Below are 20251 nucleotides of genomic sequence, written 5' to 3' on the forward strand. Positions count from 1 at the left end.
TGTAGTACCATCCCCCAAAATAGTTAAAAACCTTTCATGGACCTATAAGAAACTTTATTGTAAAGGATAACCATTTCGGTTCAGCGGTTAGATAAAAAGAAGCTTACTACTTTATATGATAGGATACAGTACATGGTTTTGTCATAATTTATGTTAAATTGAATTTTACTTATGACAGGTATCCCGCCAGCGACAGACTAACCAAGAATATCAGGGAACAGTTGACATAGGCCTGGAGAATTGTAAGAAGCACACTGTAGCCCTGATAACTGACGGACCCCGCAGGGAGGGGGGTGGGTACAATCCAGATGATTGGCACAACTACTGTGGACAAAAGAAGATATCAGAGTCTGAACAAGGATCCACAAGTGCACCCTGCAGAATATCTCTGACAAATCTTATTACGGAGAGAAGGAAAGAGTCCTACAGCCTTGCTGAGCATAGAGATAAGGTTAGTTTGAGTCATCTAGTGGTCAAATTTGTAACTAAAAATATAAACTTGTACCTCTTTAAGTGAAATCATGAAAAGCTCTGGAATAAGGTTAATTTCGCCTTCTTGATTATTAGCTCAACCCATTTACTTTACTTTTATCGCTATTTATCAGGTAGAGAGGGGACATTGAAGTTTAAATTTTACTGTTCCCCAAAGTTTTGTAAACACATTTTGTTTAATATATTGAGGGGTTCATTAATTTATTGTCCATTGTCTTATCCCTCAAGAATATTCAGGAATAAAGCGAAATAAATCTAAAATACTTTTTGGGGGGCAGATAAAAAGGTCTTCAAATCTACTAAGTGTTGCCCCCCTTACGACAGCTTAAAATAACGTACAAGTTTCGTGATTTTTTCCAAACTAATTTCGTTGCTGGTATAAGCATTTAATGATAAAATAACTAGTACTTATTTGTAAAGGTTGGAGGCGTAGTTGCAGGTGGTGCCTATTACGGGGAACGAGTTCCAAGCTGGCGGCCCAGAGGACACCTTGTGGCTCACCTCACTGAACATAAGAAACGTGTGTCAGGTAAAAAAAAACATAAAGATATTATTTTCTGTGAATTTGGTCTGCTAGGAGTCGGTTATATTTACCGGCATTTTCAGGGATCTTAAGACTATGGTACAATGGTACATGTATGGAACAAAGAAATCGTTCTTTAATTTCCAAAAAATAAAGTTCATTGCGGTTCTAACGGTATGGGTTGTATTTTTCTACTATTAACACAAGCCGCGAAATTTGAATGTTATAAATGTACGGACTTCTTTTTGCACATTCTATTCTCTAATATTTAATAATATACTCGCCAGGTAAGTTTTAAGTCAGTTGGGACATTTTACCACGTAGCTCCCTAACTATACGCAGCACAGGGACCGTTCTTATATTTCCAAAAAAAATAAATAAAGTTCGTAGCGGTTCTAACGGTATGGGTAGTATTTTTCTACTATTAACACAAGCCGCGCAATGAGATTTTTAGAAAGGTCCGCATTTTTTTTGCACACCCTTTAGTTTAAATTTTTGTTTCTGCTCACGTATGGTCCCTCAGATGTCAAAACTTTATTTTAGTGTTTGGCCAAAATGACTTAGCAATTGTATCTGTAAGTACGTCTAATAACACCCTATGCTATTTTTAAAATCCTAGAAAATTTTTTTTGCAAGAAAATTGCATAAATTTGCAACCTTTTTTAGAACCACTACATAACTCGAGTTTTAAAACTTTTTATATAAAATCCTTTTTACAAAAAATATCAATAATTACTTAAAATTAAACCTGAAAGAAAAGAAATCTCATTACACGTGTTAATTTGCATGTTTTAGGTCTTTTTTTGAGGAAAGTATAACTTCCACATTTTTGACAATAATTATATTTTTTAACATTTCAAAGTAAAATATAATAAAACTTAAACGATTTTTCTTGAATTATCAGTTGAAAATTTCATCAAACATGCAATTTAAGTGATGAAAATTTAATAAAATCATTTTTTGAATGTTTAGAATTACCAATTTTCTACATTTAAAACAAACTGTTAACAAAATTTAAAATCATTCTAATATATAACTTTAAAAATCAATAACATTTTATAAAATGATGTTTTAAAAAATAAATCATTAAAAGGTATTAAAATGCATTTTAAGTTGCTTAAAATTATAACGAGAATATCTTTTTACACTTTATTCTTTGTAATAGAGATTAATCGTAATTTGCTGAAAATGAAACATTTAATAAACTAATTGAATCTTTTTGTGACCATATTTAAAATTTTTAATTTTTACACTAAGGTGTTTTTTAATAAAAATCTTTGTTAATTTCTGTTTTACGACAAAAAAAGAAAGGGACTTTTTTACTATTTCTAGGTTATCTTATGCAATTTAAACTATATAATATGAAATAAATTTTAATTGTCTTTCTTTTGAGCCACAAAATACTGTAAAATGTAACATATATGCAAAAATAACAATTTTTTTAATGAATATTATAATATCCTTATATGACATTGCGTCAGAGCTTATTCTTTAGATCATATGTTCATGAAAAGTAGCCATAACTTGGAGGGTTGCACTATTTGTTAGAATATTAAATAAACTTGAATGGTAAAAATATTAGCATATCCTTTGTTAATTCAAATGCTTTAGGTATATTATTCGGAAAGTTAGTTAAAAAAGAGAGCATTTGCTGTGTATACTGTTGAAAGACTTTCAAAAATGTGAATTACAAAGCAATCCTAAAAGATCGGGCCGTAGGCAAGTCTTGGTCGATTGGGGGGTACGGGGGTTTTCTGATAGCAATTTGCGTTATTGGTATACAAGGTAAAAAAACAACATTTTAAAGAAATTCTTTAAATAAAACCCAACGTGTATTGGCAGTACAAACATCTTCATGCTAGCAGACATATGTTTATCAAAATTAAAGAAAAGTATTTCCACAAGAAAAATTATTCAGGTTTCTACTTTATAATTTTAAATATTTTTTTTCTGATAAAATGTTTGACATATATCATATAATCATTTACCAAAAAAAATATTTTGATAATTTAGATTTCAGAGAATATGAAAACCCTCAAAAACTAAGACGACATTTTGCATCTTCTGCTATGACATTTAAGAAAAAAAATTTAAAAATCAAAATTTAGTATAAAAACTATTTTTATCGATTTTTCTGAAGGTATTATCGTATTCTATGGGTTTTTCATTATCATTTACTTATATCGAAAGTGCCAAACATTGTACCCTAACTTATTCATTTAATAAAAAACCAGCCGTGTGCTGTATAGCCAATCTTAATTAACAGAAGACACAAATACATCCAACTCTTTCAAATATTAGAAACTGAACCACAAGCCTGTATTTGGAACTATCAAACTTCTTGAAAAGTAAAATAAAAATGGCCCTCTCCAATTTTTAAAATAAAGGGGTAGTTTTACGAAAGGCATTTGAACTTAATTTAGAGAACCGCATATTTTTTCCTGGTTAATTGGTTAAACTACATTTATATGGCATATATTTGAAAGAATTTCAATTTTCTACCACGTAGTTTTTAAAATATCAAGACTTGAAAATTGTCTTTTTAAATTGCATATATCACAAAAAGACGATTTTCAAGTCTTGATATTTTCAAAACTACGAAGTAGAAAATTGAAATTCTTTCAAATATATGCCATATAAATATAGTTTAATCCATTGCATTGGTTAGCAAAAAATATGCGGTTCACTAAATTAAGTTCAAATGCATTTCGTGAAACTACCCCTTTAGGATCTAAAAATAAGGGTTATTATTTTATCTTCATATCTAGCCCATGCGCGTTTCCTAACCCTGCTAGGCTACCCTATACCCAATACAACCTAACCTGACTTTACCTCTTTAAAATCACCCCCCACTCTCCACATTTAATTTTTAAAGTATAATTCAGTAATATATATTTAGGTTTAGCTCTGGTGCCGAACACAACCTTGTTTGCCAGTGTGAGTACGGACGGTACGCTGCGTATCTGGGACTGCGCCAAAATGGAGGGGCGCAACATCGCCAACCGCGCCCGCCAAGTTTATAATCGACAGGAATGGATGATATTCAAATTCTTTTGTATTAGTTATTTATCGCGTCGTATTAAAGACAGTTTTCTGCTATGACGTTTATTTCTATATTCGTGGAAAATTGTATGTAATACGATGCTATACATGATTTTTCAGTATGGCTAAGAACCGGTTTTAATCCAGAAGATATTAATCGGTTTCGAAGCCATACTGGAAATGAACGTTTTAATAGTTATTTCTCGCATCGTATTATAAACGGCTTTCCGCGGATTTAGAATGTAAAATTTAAAGATTAAAACTAGTTTTTTTAGCCCCGAGGTGCCGGAGGCACCGGCTAAAATAACTGGTTTTAATCTTTTGATTGTACATTTTTATATTCGAAGAAAGTTGTATATAATACAATGCTAGACATGGTTTTTTCGTATGGATGAGAACCGGTTCCTATCCACCGGATTCGAATGAATACGAGAAAAGCTAATAATGATTAAATCTTTTATTGGACTTTTTTGTTGATGACAATAACAGCAAACAATTATATAGTAATATACTTAAATTTCACTCTATTTTATTCTCTATTTGTCTCATTAATCTTTTAATATCAAACAAACTAATAGGCGCCGTTGGACTGTCTGGCAGCTGGCCGCACTAACAACTCTCTGGGTATAGCTGCTCGGGATGGATCTATCTGTGTGTTTGACATTGAGAAACAGAGCACTCGTGCCAGCAGGACGGTCAACCTGGAGGAGGATGGGACACCAGTACAGCTACACTTCCAGGTAGAGTAATAGATATATAGACAAATAGAATGATAGGTAGATATTGAGAAACAGAGCACCCGTGCCAGCAGGACGGTCAACCTGGAGGTAGATGGGACACCTGTACAGCTACACTTTCAGGTAGAATAATCACATAGAAAGATAGGCAGACATTGAGACACAGAGTTTGAAAACTTTCGCCTGAAAGTCTTAATTAGACGCTACCTTTTTATTTGCAAAAGCATTCCCGCTTATCTTATTAATATTGTAATTAATCTGTCAAAGAATTAGAATGCCAAACTGTTTTACCTATTTGGACCTTATGACATACTATCATATTATATAAAGATTAATTTCATAATTGATTGTCAAATACCTACCTAGATGCATTGTTAATCTTTATGAATATAATAATGGAAAGTATTTGATATCGTCGTATTTTAGTAGTTAACTGACGTATTATCAGTCAAAGAATTTCTATTATGTTAGCCCAGATGTATGTATATTATATAAGCAAGGCTTTAAGTTAAAAGTTCTTTGTGATACTTTTCTTTTTATCTATTCATAAGAAAATAAATGAAGATTTAATTTTTATTAACAAAATGTAAGAAAGGGACTTGTTAAATAAAACTGAAATTCATCAAAAGAATTTCTTAAATGTTTACTATATAGGTTGAAATATTTTATTACATTTTATGACAAGATTATAATTATGCGTATTACTTTTTAAAAACAAGATGTAGAGGGGGGGGGGGGGGGAGGAAAATGTGATATTCTAGGGACGATTTTCTCGGAAGGATCTCCTATCGCCCATTAAAATAGTTAAAAACCTAACCAGGAAATAGTCAAAGCTTACCAGTGAGATATGAATAATACAATTCTTCATTGAGATCCTAGTGGACAGACAGATAGACTTTCTTCCAGTCTTGAAATGAAATGTAAAAGCCTCGCTCAACATACTAGTACTTAGTATTGTTAAATTAGGGAGGGGGCATTGGATTGTTTATTACACTAGTCCCCAAAGTATCATGATAACGGTTTCTTATTCGTTGGCTCAACAACTTTGGAGACTTTTATTGAATTTTGATTGGTAAGTTCATTAAGTTGATTGTCCAAACTTTTTAACCACTAATTGTAATCTACAAAAAGGGTATTTTTGTGTATCATAATTAGGGATGTATATTAATTTATCGGCCCTTGTCTTATTCCTTTAGATCCCTGCATTTTCCTTTTTTCTGTTTTAGGACACACTGCAACCATCCTTGTTATTTTACACAACTTCGCTGGGTACAACTATTGGTTGGGACTTGAGGGAGCCTGCGGGCCATGCTGCCAGGTATTATAATTAAGCTAGGTACAACTATTGGTTGGGACCTGAGAGAACCTGCGGGTCATGCTGCCAGGTATTATAATTAAGCTGGGTACAACTATTGTTTGGGACTAGAGGTAGCCTGCGGGCGATGCTGCCAGGTATTATAATTAAGCTGGGTACAACTATTGGTTGGGACTTGAGGGAGCCTGCGGGCCATGCTGCCAGGTATTATAATTAAGCTGGGTTCAACTATTGGTTGGGACCTGAGAGAACCTGCGGGTCATTTTGCCAGGTATTATAATTAAGCTGGGTGCAACTATTAATTGGGACCTGAGAGAACCTGCAGGTCATGCTGCCAGGTATTATAATTAAGCTGGGTACAAGGGGGGGGGGGGGAGGGGGAAGTTTTGACACATTTGCGTAAACCTGGCACCTAGGCTTTATCTTTGGACTGAGAGGATAGGTTATTAATGATAAAATCATTCTTATATAATGAATTTCACGAAGTTTTAAGATTTTTTGGATAGGCCTATAGGTTCCGGAGCTCCAGGCCTCCAGGTGCTCTCTGTACAGGTAAAAATGAAAAAAAAAATTAAGTTACAAATCAACTTATAGAACAAAATATGCATCTTTTTTCTTCAAATATGTTAATAATATTAAAAAAGATGCATATTTTGTTTTATAAGTTGACCTGTAACTTAAAAAAAAAAAAAAATCTTAAAACTTCGTGAAATTCATCATATAAGAATGATTTTATCATTAATAACCTATCCTCTCAGTCCAAAGATAAAGCCTAGGTGCCAGGTTTACGCAAATATGTCAAAACTTCTTCCCCCCCTTATTGGTTGGGATCTGAGAGAACCTGCGGGTCATGCTGCCAGGTATTATAATTAAGCTTGGTACAACTATTGGTTGTGACCTGAAAGAGCCTGCGGGTCATGCTGCCAGGTATTATAACTAAGCTGGGTACAACTATTGGTTGGGACCTGAGAGAACCTGCGGGTCATGCTGCCAGGTATTATAATTAAGCTTGGTACAACTATTGGTTGGGACCTGAGAGAACCTGCGGGTCATGCTGCCAGGTACTATAAATAATTATGCCAAAATTTCCTAATTTCTGCTGTAAGAACTTTCATAGAAGTAATTTGGAGCCAACGTTTATTTAGAAAAAAAAAGAAGAGGAATTCGGCTGAAATGAAAATTATTTTATTTCATTTTTCTATTTCTATATCTTCTGATATCTTACATAACATCTCAATCTTTAAAAATTGATAAATTTGTAGGTTTAAGACAGAGTTGAGACCTGACAACATCAATGTGTGCTGATGATACTGAATTTTATATAATAGGATAATCATATTTGTCTAGGTTCAAGACAGAGCTGAGACATGGCCTGACAACATCAATGTCTGCTGATGATACTGAATTTTATATAATAGGATAATCATATTTGTCTAGGTTCAAGACAGAGCTGAGACATGGCCTGACAACCTCAATGTGTGCTGATGATACTGAATTTTATATAATAGGATAATCATATTTGTCTAGGTTCAAGACAGAGCGGAGACATGGCCTGACAACATCAATGTGTGCTGATGATACTGAATTTTATATAATAGGATAATCATATTTGTCTAGGTTTAAGACAGAGCTGAGACATGGCCTGACAACATCAATGTCTGCTGATACTGAATTTTGTATAAGGTTATTCATATTTGTCTAGGTTCAAGACAGAGCTGAGACATGGCCTGACAACATCAAAGTGTACTGATAATACTGAATTTTATATAAGGATAATCATATTTGTCTAGGTTCAAGACAGAGCTAAGACATAGCCTGACAACTTCAACGTGTGCTTATGATACATACTTATATAAAAGGATAATCATATTTGTTTAGGTTCAAGACAGAGCTGAGACATGGCCTGACAACGTCTATGTGTGCTGATGATACTGAATTCTGGTTGAGTACTGGCACCTCTGATGGTGTTGTTAGCTGTTGGGATCTTAGGTAAGGTCTTCTTCATTCAAAAATTGTGTAACTTGGTTGGTTAGGGGGGAGAAGGGAATGTAGATTTAGGGAGGAATAGGACATATGTTTTTTTTATTACACTAGTCCCCAAAGTCTTAAAATAAAGTTTTGTTATTCGTTGGGGACTTTTATTGAGTTTTAATTGGCTGGTATAGTATTCAAACATTTCAGCCACTAATTGTAATTTAAAGAAGGGGTGATTTTGATTTATCATTATTGGGGATGTACATCAATTTATCGTCCATTGTCTTATCCCTTTAGATCCCTGGTGTGAATTGCTTATATTCTATTTACTTGGATTATTTTTTTAGATTTTCACTGCCAGTTTCAACCTTCCAGCATCCAGGAAAGGCCAGAGTGCGCAGGATGATTCCTGGATTTGGATCTGGACATGTTCTAGTAGCTGTTCAGGTATACACAGTTTTTGGATCTAGTGCAGTTAATTTTTTCGCGCTTTTATGTGCACTGCGAGATAACTGTGCATTCTTTGTCGGTTAAAATTTTGTGCTTGTATAATCTAAACGCTCCACCGTTTGGCCGTTATCAGCCTTTAAAGTGCATCTTTTTTTTTGAGATAATCCTTACCAGGAACTTTTCACCTTGAACTGCACTAGATCCCAATGTTTATTATGAACCTAACATAAAACTGCAAATAGTACAGCTTATCTGTTTGAGGTGTTGATTTTTTCGTATTAGAATCAGTTTAGTTAAAATTACTGCGCCATCAATGGCGAATCGTGTCCCTAGAATTCTATGAATAAAGAATTAGAATTCGATGACTTCTAAACCAATTGAGTTCTCTAATTTAGGTAAGCTTCACATAGGTTTCTTATTGGTTTTAGGCTATTTTATTTTAATGTGATGGATTTAGGCTATTCCTTATTTTGAGTTTTTAGCTCTCAAATGCTAGGGACGCAACATTTGTATAAGACAGCCAACAAATAAGTAATTACCTGAATTTAGGGAAACAATGAGGTTGGCTGTTGGAGCCTTGAGACCCGCGGCAGGGGCCAGGTATTGTGGGCCTCGAGCACATCACCACTGGCGCTATCACAGCCGTCACAACATTCTGTCTGTGCCATGCGGATGACTGGTAGATGTCTAATTACAGGTAACTATCAAACTATCCACCTAAAGCTGCTCCAATATTCACCGTCTGTCGGTCAGCCTGTCTTCTAGTTCGTAGTGCTTTGTTGTTTTCTTGATTTGAACATCTACTTTTTAATTCTTCTTGGCCGTATTTCCATGCATGATTTTTTTTTGCTAATTTAATTTTCAATTTCATCTATTCATCTTTCAATATTCATTTTATCTATCGATCCAAATATTTATCTATTTTATCTGTTTAATATGAATGGATACAGGATATAATGACAGTGGAAAATTTGTCGTCAATTTGACCACATTTATTGGTCAGTTCGTTCATCTAGTAGGGAATGGGGTAAAGGGGTGGGATGGAGGTTATCGTTAATTTGGTTGGCAACCTGCGAGTATTACTTTAATAGAGTACCTGAAAATCTGGTGCAACATCTAAGTAATAATATATGGATTCTTCTAAGGTGGAACAGATTGCAAGCTCAGGTATTGGAATATGGACTCTAGCTCCGAGTGTGGGGTTATTGCAACAGAGATGAATAATAACTATAAAACAAAACTGGTGGAGGGAACCGAAGTCATGGTTGAAGAGTCCGGCAGAAATCACAGGTTAAAAATAATAGTTATTTCTCGCATCGTATTATAAACGGCTTTCCGCGGATATAGAATGTACAATTGTAAGATTAAAACTAGTTTTTTTTAGCCCCGAGCTGCCGAAGGCACCGGCTAAAAAACCGGTTTTAATCTTATGATTGTACATTTTTATTTCGTAAAAAGCTGGATATAATACCTACGGTGCTAGGCATAGTTTTTTCGTATGGATGAGAACCGGTTCCTATCCACCAGATTCGAATGAATTCGAGAAAATATTTTACAATTTCAAAACTCGTTTTTGTACTTAAATTTGACACAAGAGCGAATCTTCTCTGTAATTGTGATCTTCTCTGTTACCATTTAAGATAGACAGCTTTAATTTCTCCTTAAGATTCCTTGTACCAATGAGCATCCAGTATATAATTTACTAAGACCAATACATATTTTTTCAAAGAAAAGTTTCTTGATTTTGAACTATCGATGTATATATATATATATATAATAGGTTAACTCACAAACAAAATATTAATTTTACATATTTATTCAGACATTACAAATTGTTTCGTGCATGTTTGCACTCTTCAGATGTCAATGTAAAACTATATATATATTGCATGACGCTGAATATACCGTTTATCTATCCACAATTTTGTGCTTTGCTACTTCTGGATGTTGAGCCTTGTTTCTGTATAGATCACTAGTCACAAATTTACCAGGGATCTAAAGGGATAAGACAATGGCCGAGAAATTGATGTACATCCCCAATGATCATACATAGAATTACCTCTTTTGTAAAGGGGGGGGGGGGGGGCGAAAGTGACACTTTTTGAAACCAAAACTAAAAGTCAACAAAGGAACTCAACTAAAAAAAGAGTTACAGGTCTGAGATTTTGCATGGCAGTTGCTTTATAGGGGTACAATATGGAACTGTGAAGAAACGGCGGCGCAACCGTTTCTTCACAGTTCCATATTGTACCCCTATAAAGCAACTGCCATGCAAAATCTCAGACCTGTAACTCTTTTTTTAGTTGAGTTCCTTTGTTGACTTTTAGTTTTGGTTTAAAAAAGTGTCACTTTCGCCCCCCCCCCCCCCCTTACAATTAGTGGGTTAAACGTTTGGACATTCAACTAAATGAACCAACCAATCAAAATTCAATAAAAGTCCCCAACGTTTGTTAAGCCAACGAATAATAAAACCTTATTAAAAACTTGTGGGACCAGTGTAATAAACAGCTCATTGTCTCCTTCCTTCCTGTAAATTTACATAGATTTATTATTGCAGGAAAGCGGAGGACGGGAAGTTACAGGTAGAGGTTGGTCACCAGGACTGGATAACAGACATCCTGCTGGCACATACAACACAAAGATTACTCGTCACTGCTGCAAACGATGGTGTCATTAAAATGTGGAAATAATTATTTAAAATAGTTCAATATTATTTTGCTTCTGAAGGAAAACTATGGTGCCCTCAGTTTTTACAAAATAAATCATTGTTTTTTTTCAACATGTCATTATTATAATGTCATTGTTAATTTGGTTTTGCATTAAAATTAGAGGTAGATTAGTCATTCTGAAGATTAAATATCTATCCAAATATCTGTAACTTATTTAAAATCTTTATATAAACCAATTAAAGTAATATTATACTGTAATTATCTAAAAAATATAACTTATCATGAATTTTATGTACAAAAGTAGTGATTATCTTTCATATTTATTAAATATCCTATAATTAATCTAAATCTTTATATCATAAACTGTAAGATTTGTAAGTTTTTTTATTTCAAGAAAACTAATAGGTGTAATATTTAATTATAGTCTAAATTTAAAACTGAGGTGGATTCTTTAAAAAAAACTTTTTGGCTCACTGGCTCACTAAAAACAGTGAAATTCATCAAAAATGGCATAAAAAATCTACAAAAATTAAACAAAATCTTATGTTAATAACCCTTCAGGTTTTTATTTATTTTTTTTAGATTTTTTATGCGATTTTGGAGGATTTTTCACAAAATTTTTGAGCGAGCTTCACTGATTTTAGTGAGCCAGTGAGCAAAAAAGTTATTTTAGAATCCACCTATTTTTATTAATGTAACATGGAAAATTATCTTCAATGGTAGCGAATTAACTTTTATTAGAGGGAGGGGATAGCTGGTACCAAAAGTTTTACATCTACATTTTCTTAGTCGTTGACTCATTAACGTTGGGTACTTTTATTTAATAATGATTGGTCGATTCTTAACTAGTAGTATACTTTTAAACCTTAATTCCAGGGTTTCGGATCCGCATTGATTTTATGCGGATCCGGATCCGGATCCTCAAAATTTGGTCAGTGCGGATCCGGATCTTTGACAATAAAAATAAAATCACCAAATTTTTCAAAAAAAATTTATTCTTTAATTCGAAGTCAAAAATACTTTTAATTTTCAAGTCTGATTTTAAACCTTAAAGATTGGCTCTCATCAAGAGAATGTCTGAGATTTTATATAAATTTAGGTAGATTTTTTCCATTTTTTCCGCATTTTTTGGAGTCTAAGGATCCGGATCCGCATTTTTTTGCGGATCCGGATCCTTGGACTCAAAAATATGCGGATCCTTGCGGATCCGGATCCGAAACCCTGCTTAATTCTAATGTATGTATAGAATGGGGAATTTTATTTATCGTCATTGTGGTAGTATATCAATTTACCAAAAGTCTAAAAATTAATACCAGTTTTTCATGGAATTTTTCATTTTAATATTCACGGAAAACTGTCTATAATACGATGCGATAAAAAACTATTCTTTATCTACAATGTAGTGTAAATTAAAATTCTGCAATTGCATTATGTAAACCTATTCAATATATTAAACTTCATCTATAAATATTAAACTCTGTCTGTGATTGATTGATTGATAAATATTTCAGATATTAATGATGTTAATAATGTAGAATGTTGAAATTGAGAAATCACTGTGTGATATAGATTATTAAGTTAATAGTGGCAATTTTGTACTGATAAAGGAAAAGGTATTTTATAAAATTTTATGGAACCATGAAGAAAAAAGAGGGTATAAGAGTTAAATAGCTGTACAATTCCCCTACTGATTAAAGTCCTTATAATGCAAACTCATTGGTTTTAAAAACATTTTTATGTTCATTTGCAAATAACGCCATAAATATGATATTAATTTTTAAACTTTTAAAATGTAAGTAAGCTTGCTTGTCTTGATCAGTGAGAAAGCAGACAATTCTTTAGAAAAAAATTTCTGCAAAATTTCGGATCCTTAAATAAAGGTGGTTATTTGATGTATTGTATATATGTACACTTGTATAAAATTGCATAAATGCAAAAATGTTGCATAATAAAGTTTTAAAATATGTTTTAAGAACAAAAAACTTAAATTTTATTTATAATATAGTTGATTTATTCTGCCCATTAAACTCTTTAAAAAGTGAAGCTTTTCTATAATTATGGTTGGTCGCAACGGATAGATCTTTTTACTAATTAAGACATGTTAGTTTTGTTGATTTCAAACTTTGCATGATGATTTCTATAACATTAAGGTACGATCTAAAAGCATAGTGAGAAAAAAACATAGGAATTAAACCAGGAAAATTGCGTGCAATGTCTATGTCTCATAGTTCATGCAATTAATGCGTGCAAAAACATTGCAGATTTATGTACTTTAATAAAGTTTGATTCGATTATGTTTATTGACCGCTTATATTTTAGCCTTATTATTAAGGCAACATTTTTTTTTGATTTTTCTCTTCTACTCAAAACTGGAATTTTAACCAAAGCTTTTATTTTGCGCACCTTTTACTTTATAATTAAAAACTTTATCTCAAAGTCAAGGTTAAATATAAATGTTTTCTTTGCTTATTGTGACAGAGTAGTTATTCCTCGCTTCGTATTATAAACAGCTTTCCGCGGATATAAATTTCGGCATCTGGGGGCTAAAAAAAACTGGTTTTAATCTTATTATTGTACATTTTTATATTCGTAGAAAACTGGATATAATACGATGCTAGACATAATTTTTCGTATGGATGAGAACCGGTTCTAATCCACCGGATATTAATCGGTTTCTAATGAATACGAGAAAGTACATTCATAGTACTATTTATTTACTAGATACATATATATATATGTATTGAAAATACTTAAATTCTTGAAATTTTCGCTATGGCAATTTTAAGGTACACTGAGAAAGAACTTTTAGGGCTAGTTTCAGTTTCCTCTACCCTTTATTTACCTTTTCGATGCTCGCACTCTAATTGCCAGTTGAGCTCTGATAGCCCCTTCCTTATTTTTTTTATAAAATGAGGGGTGAGTAGTTGGTTATTTTTTCTAAGGCTAACCTCTGCGGGACTATAAACCTGTACCTAACATAACCTAACCTTACTTAACTTAAAGTAATACAAACAAAAGAAAAGTTTGGATTGGGGGGGGGGGGGGTTAACCCCAACAAGATAGCCTGTAAGAAAGCACCAAATATTCAACTAAGAAATGCATGAATAATGTATTTCAATGTCCTGAAGAAATAGATTTGTAAAATATGGCGAGCTCATTACCACACCATGTTAGCTATACGTAACATCGCATAGTGCGTCTTGTCTTACGAGTATTTTATACATATGACAGTGTTTTCACAATGTGGCCAATAAATTGATGTACATCCCCAATGATTCTACACAAAAATTACCCCTTTTGTAGATTGCAACAAGTGGTTGAGACGTTTGGACACTTTAAAAATAACGATACTCCCAATCCTTTTCCCCATCTCCTTACTTCCTATTGGATAAACGAACTGACCAATAAGTAAGGTCCTCATCAGCAACCTAAATTTTCCCTTTCTTAATATCCACGTATATTATATTTCCATTCCCTTATACCTACAATTTCATTCCGATGGGAATATATTTTTATATTCCCAAACAGATTAAACGAATAGGTGTATGTGCTGGCATTAGAACAGGTAACAACAAGTCAGTAGAGGGCTCCTTCCTTTAGTTTTTATGCTACCCAATTCTGTCCTTTAGGACATTTAAATATTTGAGAAAATTATTGTTTAAATTCCATTGTCCTTTACCTCCTTGGATTCGTTGTGTTTTCATTAGTTGTTAACCTTTTTTGAGTTTTTTTCATGGTTTGGAATCATGTATTATAAACTGCGAACCAAAAAAATAGGCACATCCGAATTTTCAGAATGGCAGTTTCATTATTCATTTGGGACGAATTTACTGTAAATATAATATGCATCTTTTTGTTACAAGTTTCCACCATTGATTTTTTATTAATCAGCACCAATGAAGCACAAGATCTCAAAAACAGCATTTTGGGTAAAAACTGGTGAACCAAAAAAATATGCAAATTCAAAACAAATCAATGGAAAAACAATTTTTTTTGCACCTTTCTTCTGTTTTAAAGATTGATTCTGATAAATTCACAATTTTGAAAGAGATTTATGCATTAATTATTATAAAATGTAGTATAAGGTAGAAATTAATGATTTTTTAAATTAAGAAATATTAGAAAAAAAGATATACAACTCCTATCACTTTAGAGGTCAGCTGCTGACCTCCAGTTTAATGGATGTAGCCTAATACACGTTAAAAAATAAAATTACCCTGAAAAGTATACAAAAATGCTTTTTAATGTGTTAAAAAAAAACATTTTAAAATCTTGATTTTGAGGATGATGTCCTTTCAGATGCTCCTATTGGTGATGATGGTGAGCCAAATGTTATCTAAGTACATGCCCATTACAACAACTTGTCTATCAACATGTGTACCATTTTTAGTAGTCATAGCAACCTCCAATGGAGCCCGATGACAAGAAATATAAACATCTTCTACGACAGTATTTACCTTATGCATTGGAGTAATTAAAATAGCAATTTTTTTCTTTTTTAATACTGCTTGTCTGGAGGCTGCTATGAATACAAAAATTGAACCATAGTTCAATATATAAGTTGTCATCATGGTCATGCACTTTGATAACATTTGGCTCACCATCACTACTTATAGGAGCATCTTAAAGGCCATCATCCTTAATATCAAGATTTTACAATGGATTTTTTAACACATTAAAAATCATTTTTGTATACTTTTGGGAGTAATTATTATTTTTAATATGTATTTAGCTTCATCCATAAGACTGGAGGTCAGCAACTGTCCTCTAAAGTGATAGGGGTCAAATTTATTTTTTTCTAATATTTTTTATTTTAAAAATCATTAATTTCTACCTTATACTACATTTCATAATAATTAATGCATAAATCCCTTAAAAAATTGTTAATTTATCAGAATCAATCTTTAAAAGAGGAGAAAAGTGCAAAAAAAATCGTTTTTCCATTGATTTGTTTTAGATTTGCATATCTTTTTGGTTCACCAGTTTTTACCCAAAATGCTGTTTTTGAAATCTTGTGCTTCATTTGTGCTGATTAATTAAAACTTAACGGTGGAAACTTGTAACTAAAAGATGCATCTACATTTTATATTTACAGTAAAATAATCCTAAATGAATATTAAAGCTGCTATTCTGCAAATTCAGATTTGCCTATTTTTTTGGTTCGCAGTTTATTTAGTAGTTAACTTTATACCGATTAAAGCAATGATCAAATCAATACACAATATAATTCAAATAGATTAAAACTATTTTATTCATGTCTTTTCCATGCAAAGTTAATTGACTTTATTGGGGGAACGTCATATTCAGTTAGTTTGTTATATTCAGGCTTTCCCCAAAAATTGATTATTACACAACTTATACAATATACAGGTAGGGAGGGGACATTGGGCTGTTGATTGCACTTGTTCACTAAGTTTTAAAATAACGATTTCTTATTCGTTAGCTTAACAACTTTGGGAACTTTCAATGAGTTTTAATTGGTTTATTCATTAAGTTGATTGAGAAAGGGGAATTTTGATATATCATTGGGAATGAACATCAATTTATCAGACATTGTCTTATCCCTTTAGATTCCTGAACAAACACACACACACACAAGCAGTTTCATACATGCTCAAAACAGCTGATCAGTTGCTTTAAAGCACAATTTTTTGTGTATTAATTTTATATTATCCTTAATGATGTATTAAGTGAATAAAATCTTAAAGTTAAAACAGAAAAGAAATATTTTGTCTTTAAAATAACTTACTGTCTTACTGTGGAAAAATAAGTATGTCAAAAAAGTGAATATCTGAATATTTTTTAGATCTAAAACAAAGTGAAAATGTAAATAATAGAAGTTACTTACCTAGTGAATGGATGCTTTAGAAAGAATAAACTTGAAATCATAAGAAATGAAGACAAGATATTAAAACTAGGTAGAAAGATATTTTATTGGTAATGTGATATAGACAGACTTACATAAGTTAATGATAGAGTAAACTTAATGTTCAATTCAAAATGCAAACAGATTTTTAAGTATTTATTATATTGGATTAAATGCAGTTTTTGAGTAAATAAGATTATATATTGATACTATATTTAGAAATGATTAAATATGTTAATAAGTCAAAACTACTAATTATTCAAAGCTGGATAGTTCTGAAGTAGCAGGATGTCTGTCTGTATATCAGGACACCAAACAACAGGATGACTGTCTGTTTAATTAATACAATGTATTAATTAACTATGCACTTTGAAGGGGTAGAATATCTGCCTATGCAAACTATCTAAAGTAGTAGGATGTCTGTAAATAGCTGTATTGGTCTTAATAAAGACTCGAACCCAAACCAGATAATGTTCTGTGTTAGGACTCTCAATATCAACTGACTTAAATATATTTTCTCTTTATTCTTTCTGAGAGCAATTAAAGAGCAATTAAGAGTAACAATTAACATATGGTCTGCAAGCTTAAATATATGACATCACAACATAAATATATGACATTTACCCCCTTCTGAAACCATCCAGCTAAGCATGGTTTCACCATCCATCAGGTTGATCCAATAAACTAGGATCAATGTCTTCACTGGGTGAACCTACATCGAAATTAACCCCGGCCTCCAGTCCTTCCTCTCCTTCACCCACTGAAGGAGGAGTGTTCAGCGCCCCTCCACCAACCTCAGCCGAAACGCCCACTGTTGCCGCTATGACAGCATTACTCGCTGCAGCAGTTACAGGCCCTCCTACAGCCACCATCACAGCATCATTTACCGCTGAGGCGGTATCATTCGCAACAGCCACCTCTGCAGCAACCGCTGGCCCATCTGCCGACATTGCCACCTCCATCTCAACGCCACCAGTGACCTGAACACCTCCCGAGACCATCATCACTCCGTTGCTAGCCCCAGCACCGTCAGAAGTTCCAGCCTGCTGCAACTGCCAATATGACGCCGCCGGTAAGTCATTGTTTATTCTGCGCCGGATCTCGCTAAGCTCACTAAAAATATTGGACAGGTGCCTTTGCACTTCAGCCTCTTTCTTAGCCATCTCAGAAATAGCCTCTTGAACCTTAGTTCCCTGTCCTGCCAAAACACTTTCCACTTGTTGGCTCACCTGCTGTCCCAACTTGGCTGAACTACTTTCCCAATTATCAGTCATTGCTGTCTGTACACTTTGTACCATATAAGAAGTCTTTTGCTGTGCAGTAGTAGCCACCATTTGCTGCATCTCTGTATCTACCTTCCTTATACAGTCCATTAGATCCCTCTTATGCGAGGCCAACATATCTTTAATCCGATTATGACTGTCCGTCTGCCAAAGTTTCTGTGCAGTGTTCAAACTTTTGACTGATTCTCTTACAGCTTCACGAATTTTTTCCTCAATCATAGGCTTTAGAGTCACAGCAACAGAATTACTGATTTTACCTATATCTTCATCACTGAGCGGCGCCAAGCCACGTTTGTCATTCTTGCGCTCAGCCTTATTTCTCTCAACCTCAGCACGTAAATCTGGTAACTCCCTCTTTTGTTTAGGCCCAAGAGAATCTGCCCCAGCAGGCCGCTTGACCACGCCCCTTCTGGAAGTACCTTCCCCAGCATCATTATAAGCATTGCTGGCTCCCCTTCTGGAAGTACCTTCCCCAGCATCATCATAAGCCTTGCTGGCTCCCTTAGACCTGACTGACCCAGCAGCCTGATTTGGCACAAACTTACCAAATCTGCGCCGTCCCTCACCAGAACCAGTATCTGCCACCTTTTCAGGCTTGTCCGTAGTAGGCTCAGTCCAACTGTCTATCTCCGAACCACTCTGTTCACTGGGCAGACGATCCCTGGAATCAAGCTCAACTTCAAGACTCACGTTACCAACATCGTCCTCATCATCATATCCAGGCTCATACCTGGGGGATTCTACATCATACTGCCTCCTGTCATCTCTTCTATACACAACATGCCGCCGATTAGATCTACCAGCTTCCAACATCTCAACAGACGGTTCACGCTCCTCCCGCCGACCAGACGGCCGCTGATACCGCCTTCCGTTTCCATCTCCATTTCCTGATAATAATCAATAATTAAATATTAACATTTTAATATTTTAATATTTTAACATTTTTCATATATAAGACGACATTCAAAACGAAATACTTTACATAAATTATATTTATCAGGGATGCCAAATTTTAATTACTGTTTTCCCGATAACGCGAAAATTTGACGCAGTTACACAGTCTGCCTAGACAACCAACACACAGCAATCCAATAACCACCCCAGCAGCACCCATCACAGCCATAACAAAATGCTGCCAACTATTAGTCAACCAATCAATTGAGGAATTATACAAATGTACAAACCAATCTTCTGTCACCTCTACAACAAACGCATTTGAATTAGCAGCCAATTCCGAAAGTTTAGCCTCTTCCACAGACTCCAACACCTGTCCTTTCTCTCCCTTATCCAGCAGATGCTCAAAATTCAATGGTACCTTCAACCAACTATCCTCCAGCCGTTTAGTCTGAACCAGCTGCATTCCTGCCCCCTTATTGCCTAGATATAATCCAGGTTTAACTCTCACAAATACTGGATTTTTCCTACACTCGACAACCATTAACAAGGAAACATTTATAATTAATCTTGTGAATGGTTCTACAGCAACAATTCTATCATCCATAAACAGAGAAAAATGACCAATATAACACGGCAAATTTGCTCCTATAGTCACATTCAACCATCTTTTTTTACATACAGACACAAGCTCCATCTCCCCCAGATGTTGTACCAACAAATTTCCGACTTGCTTGATGTTGGAATGAAACAAATTATTCTCCCAACACCCCTGTTCTGCCTGCAAAATCCTTTCCACTTGATGATAGGAAGAAGTTAACTGTAATAATAAAGCACCATCCTCCTCTTTTTTTCGCATCCAAGGAAAGAAATTCTTTTTAGCAGTTGTAATCCACAAAAATACATCAGGAACGTTGGTATGAAAATAATGCAAATCAGTCAGAAAGTCAGAAAACTCCACTTTTTTCCCCAGTTTTAATCCCAACGAAAACTGTGGAGAAATCGC

General features: G+C 33.9%; 2 protein-coding genes across 3 annotated transcripts in view; both read left to right on the forward strand.

The window, feature by feature from the left end:
* Vps15 (vacuolar protein sorting 15) overlaps positions 1 to 12714 on the forward strand; it is a 60642-nt gene extending 47928 nt beyond the window's left edge. The window contains exons 27-37 of one of the 2 annotated variants that reach the window (XM_080178451.1): positions 179 to 451; positions 913 to 1021; positions 3915 to 4043; positions 4634 to 4797; positions 6021 to 6063; positions 6131 to 6179; positions 7988 to 8098; positions 8431 to 8530; positions 9083 to 9230; positions 9679 to 9823; positions 11091 to 12714. In XM_080178451.1, coding sequence (XP_080034577.1) covers positions 179 to 451; positions 913 to 1021; positions 3915 to 4043; positions 4634 to 4797; positions 6021 to 6063; positions 6131 to 6179; positions 7988 to 8098; positions 8431 to 8530; positions 9083 to 9230; positions 9679 to 9823; positions 11091 to 11223 — 1404 coding nt within the window. In that variant the 3' untranslated portion in view covers positions 11224 to 12714. The other variant, XM_080178391.1, reaches the window with a different exon arrangement.
* Positions 12715 to 16981: 4267 nt separating this feature from the next.
* Positions 16982 to 20251, forward strand: part of PhKgamma (phosphorylase kinase gamma) — a 47957-nt gene continuing 44687 nt past the window's right edge. Inside the window, exon 1 of the mRNA XM_080178664.1 lies at positions 16982 to 17120. The gene's annotated coding sequence lies outside the window, so the exon portion shown is untranslated. The remainder of the gene's footprint in view (positions 17121 to 20251) is intronic.

The sequence above is a fragment of the Acartia tonsa genome, chromosome 1 (genome assembly GCF_053477335.1).
Source record: "Acartia tonsa isolate MP-2025a chromosome 1, ASM5347733v1, whole genome shotgun sequence".
Classification (NCBI taxonomy): domain Eukaryota; kingdom Metazoa; phylum Arthropoda; class Copepoda; order Calanoida; family Acartiidae; genus Acartia; species Acartia tonsa.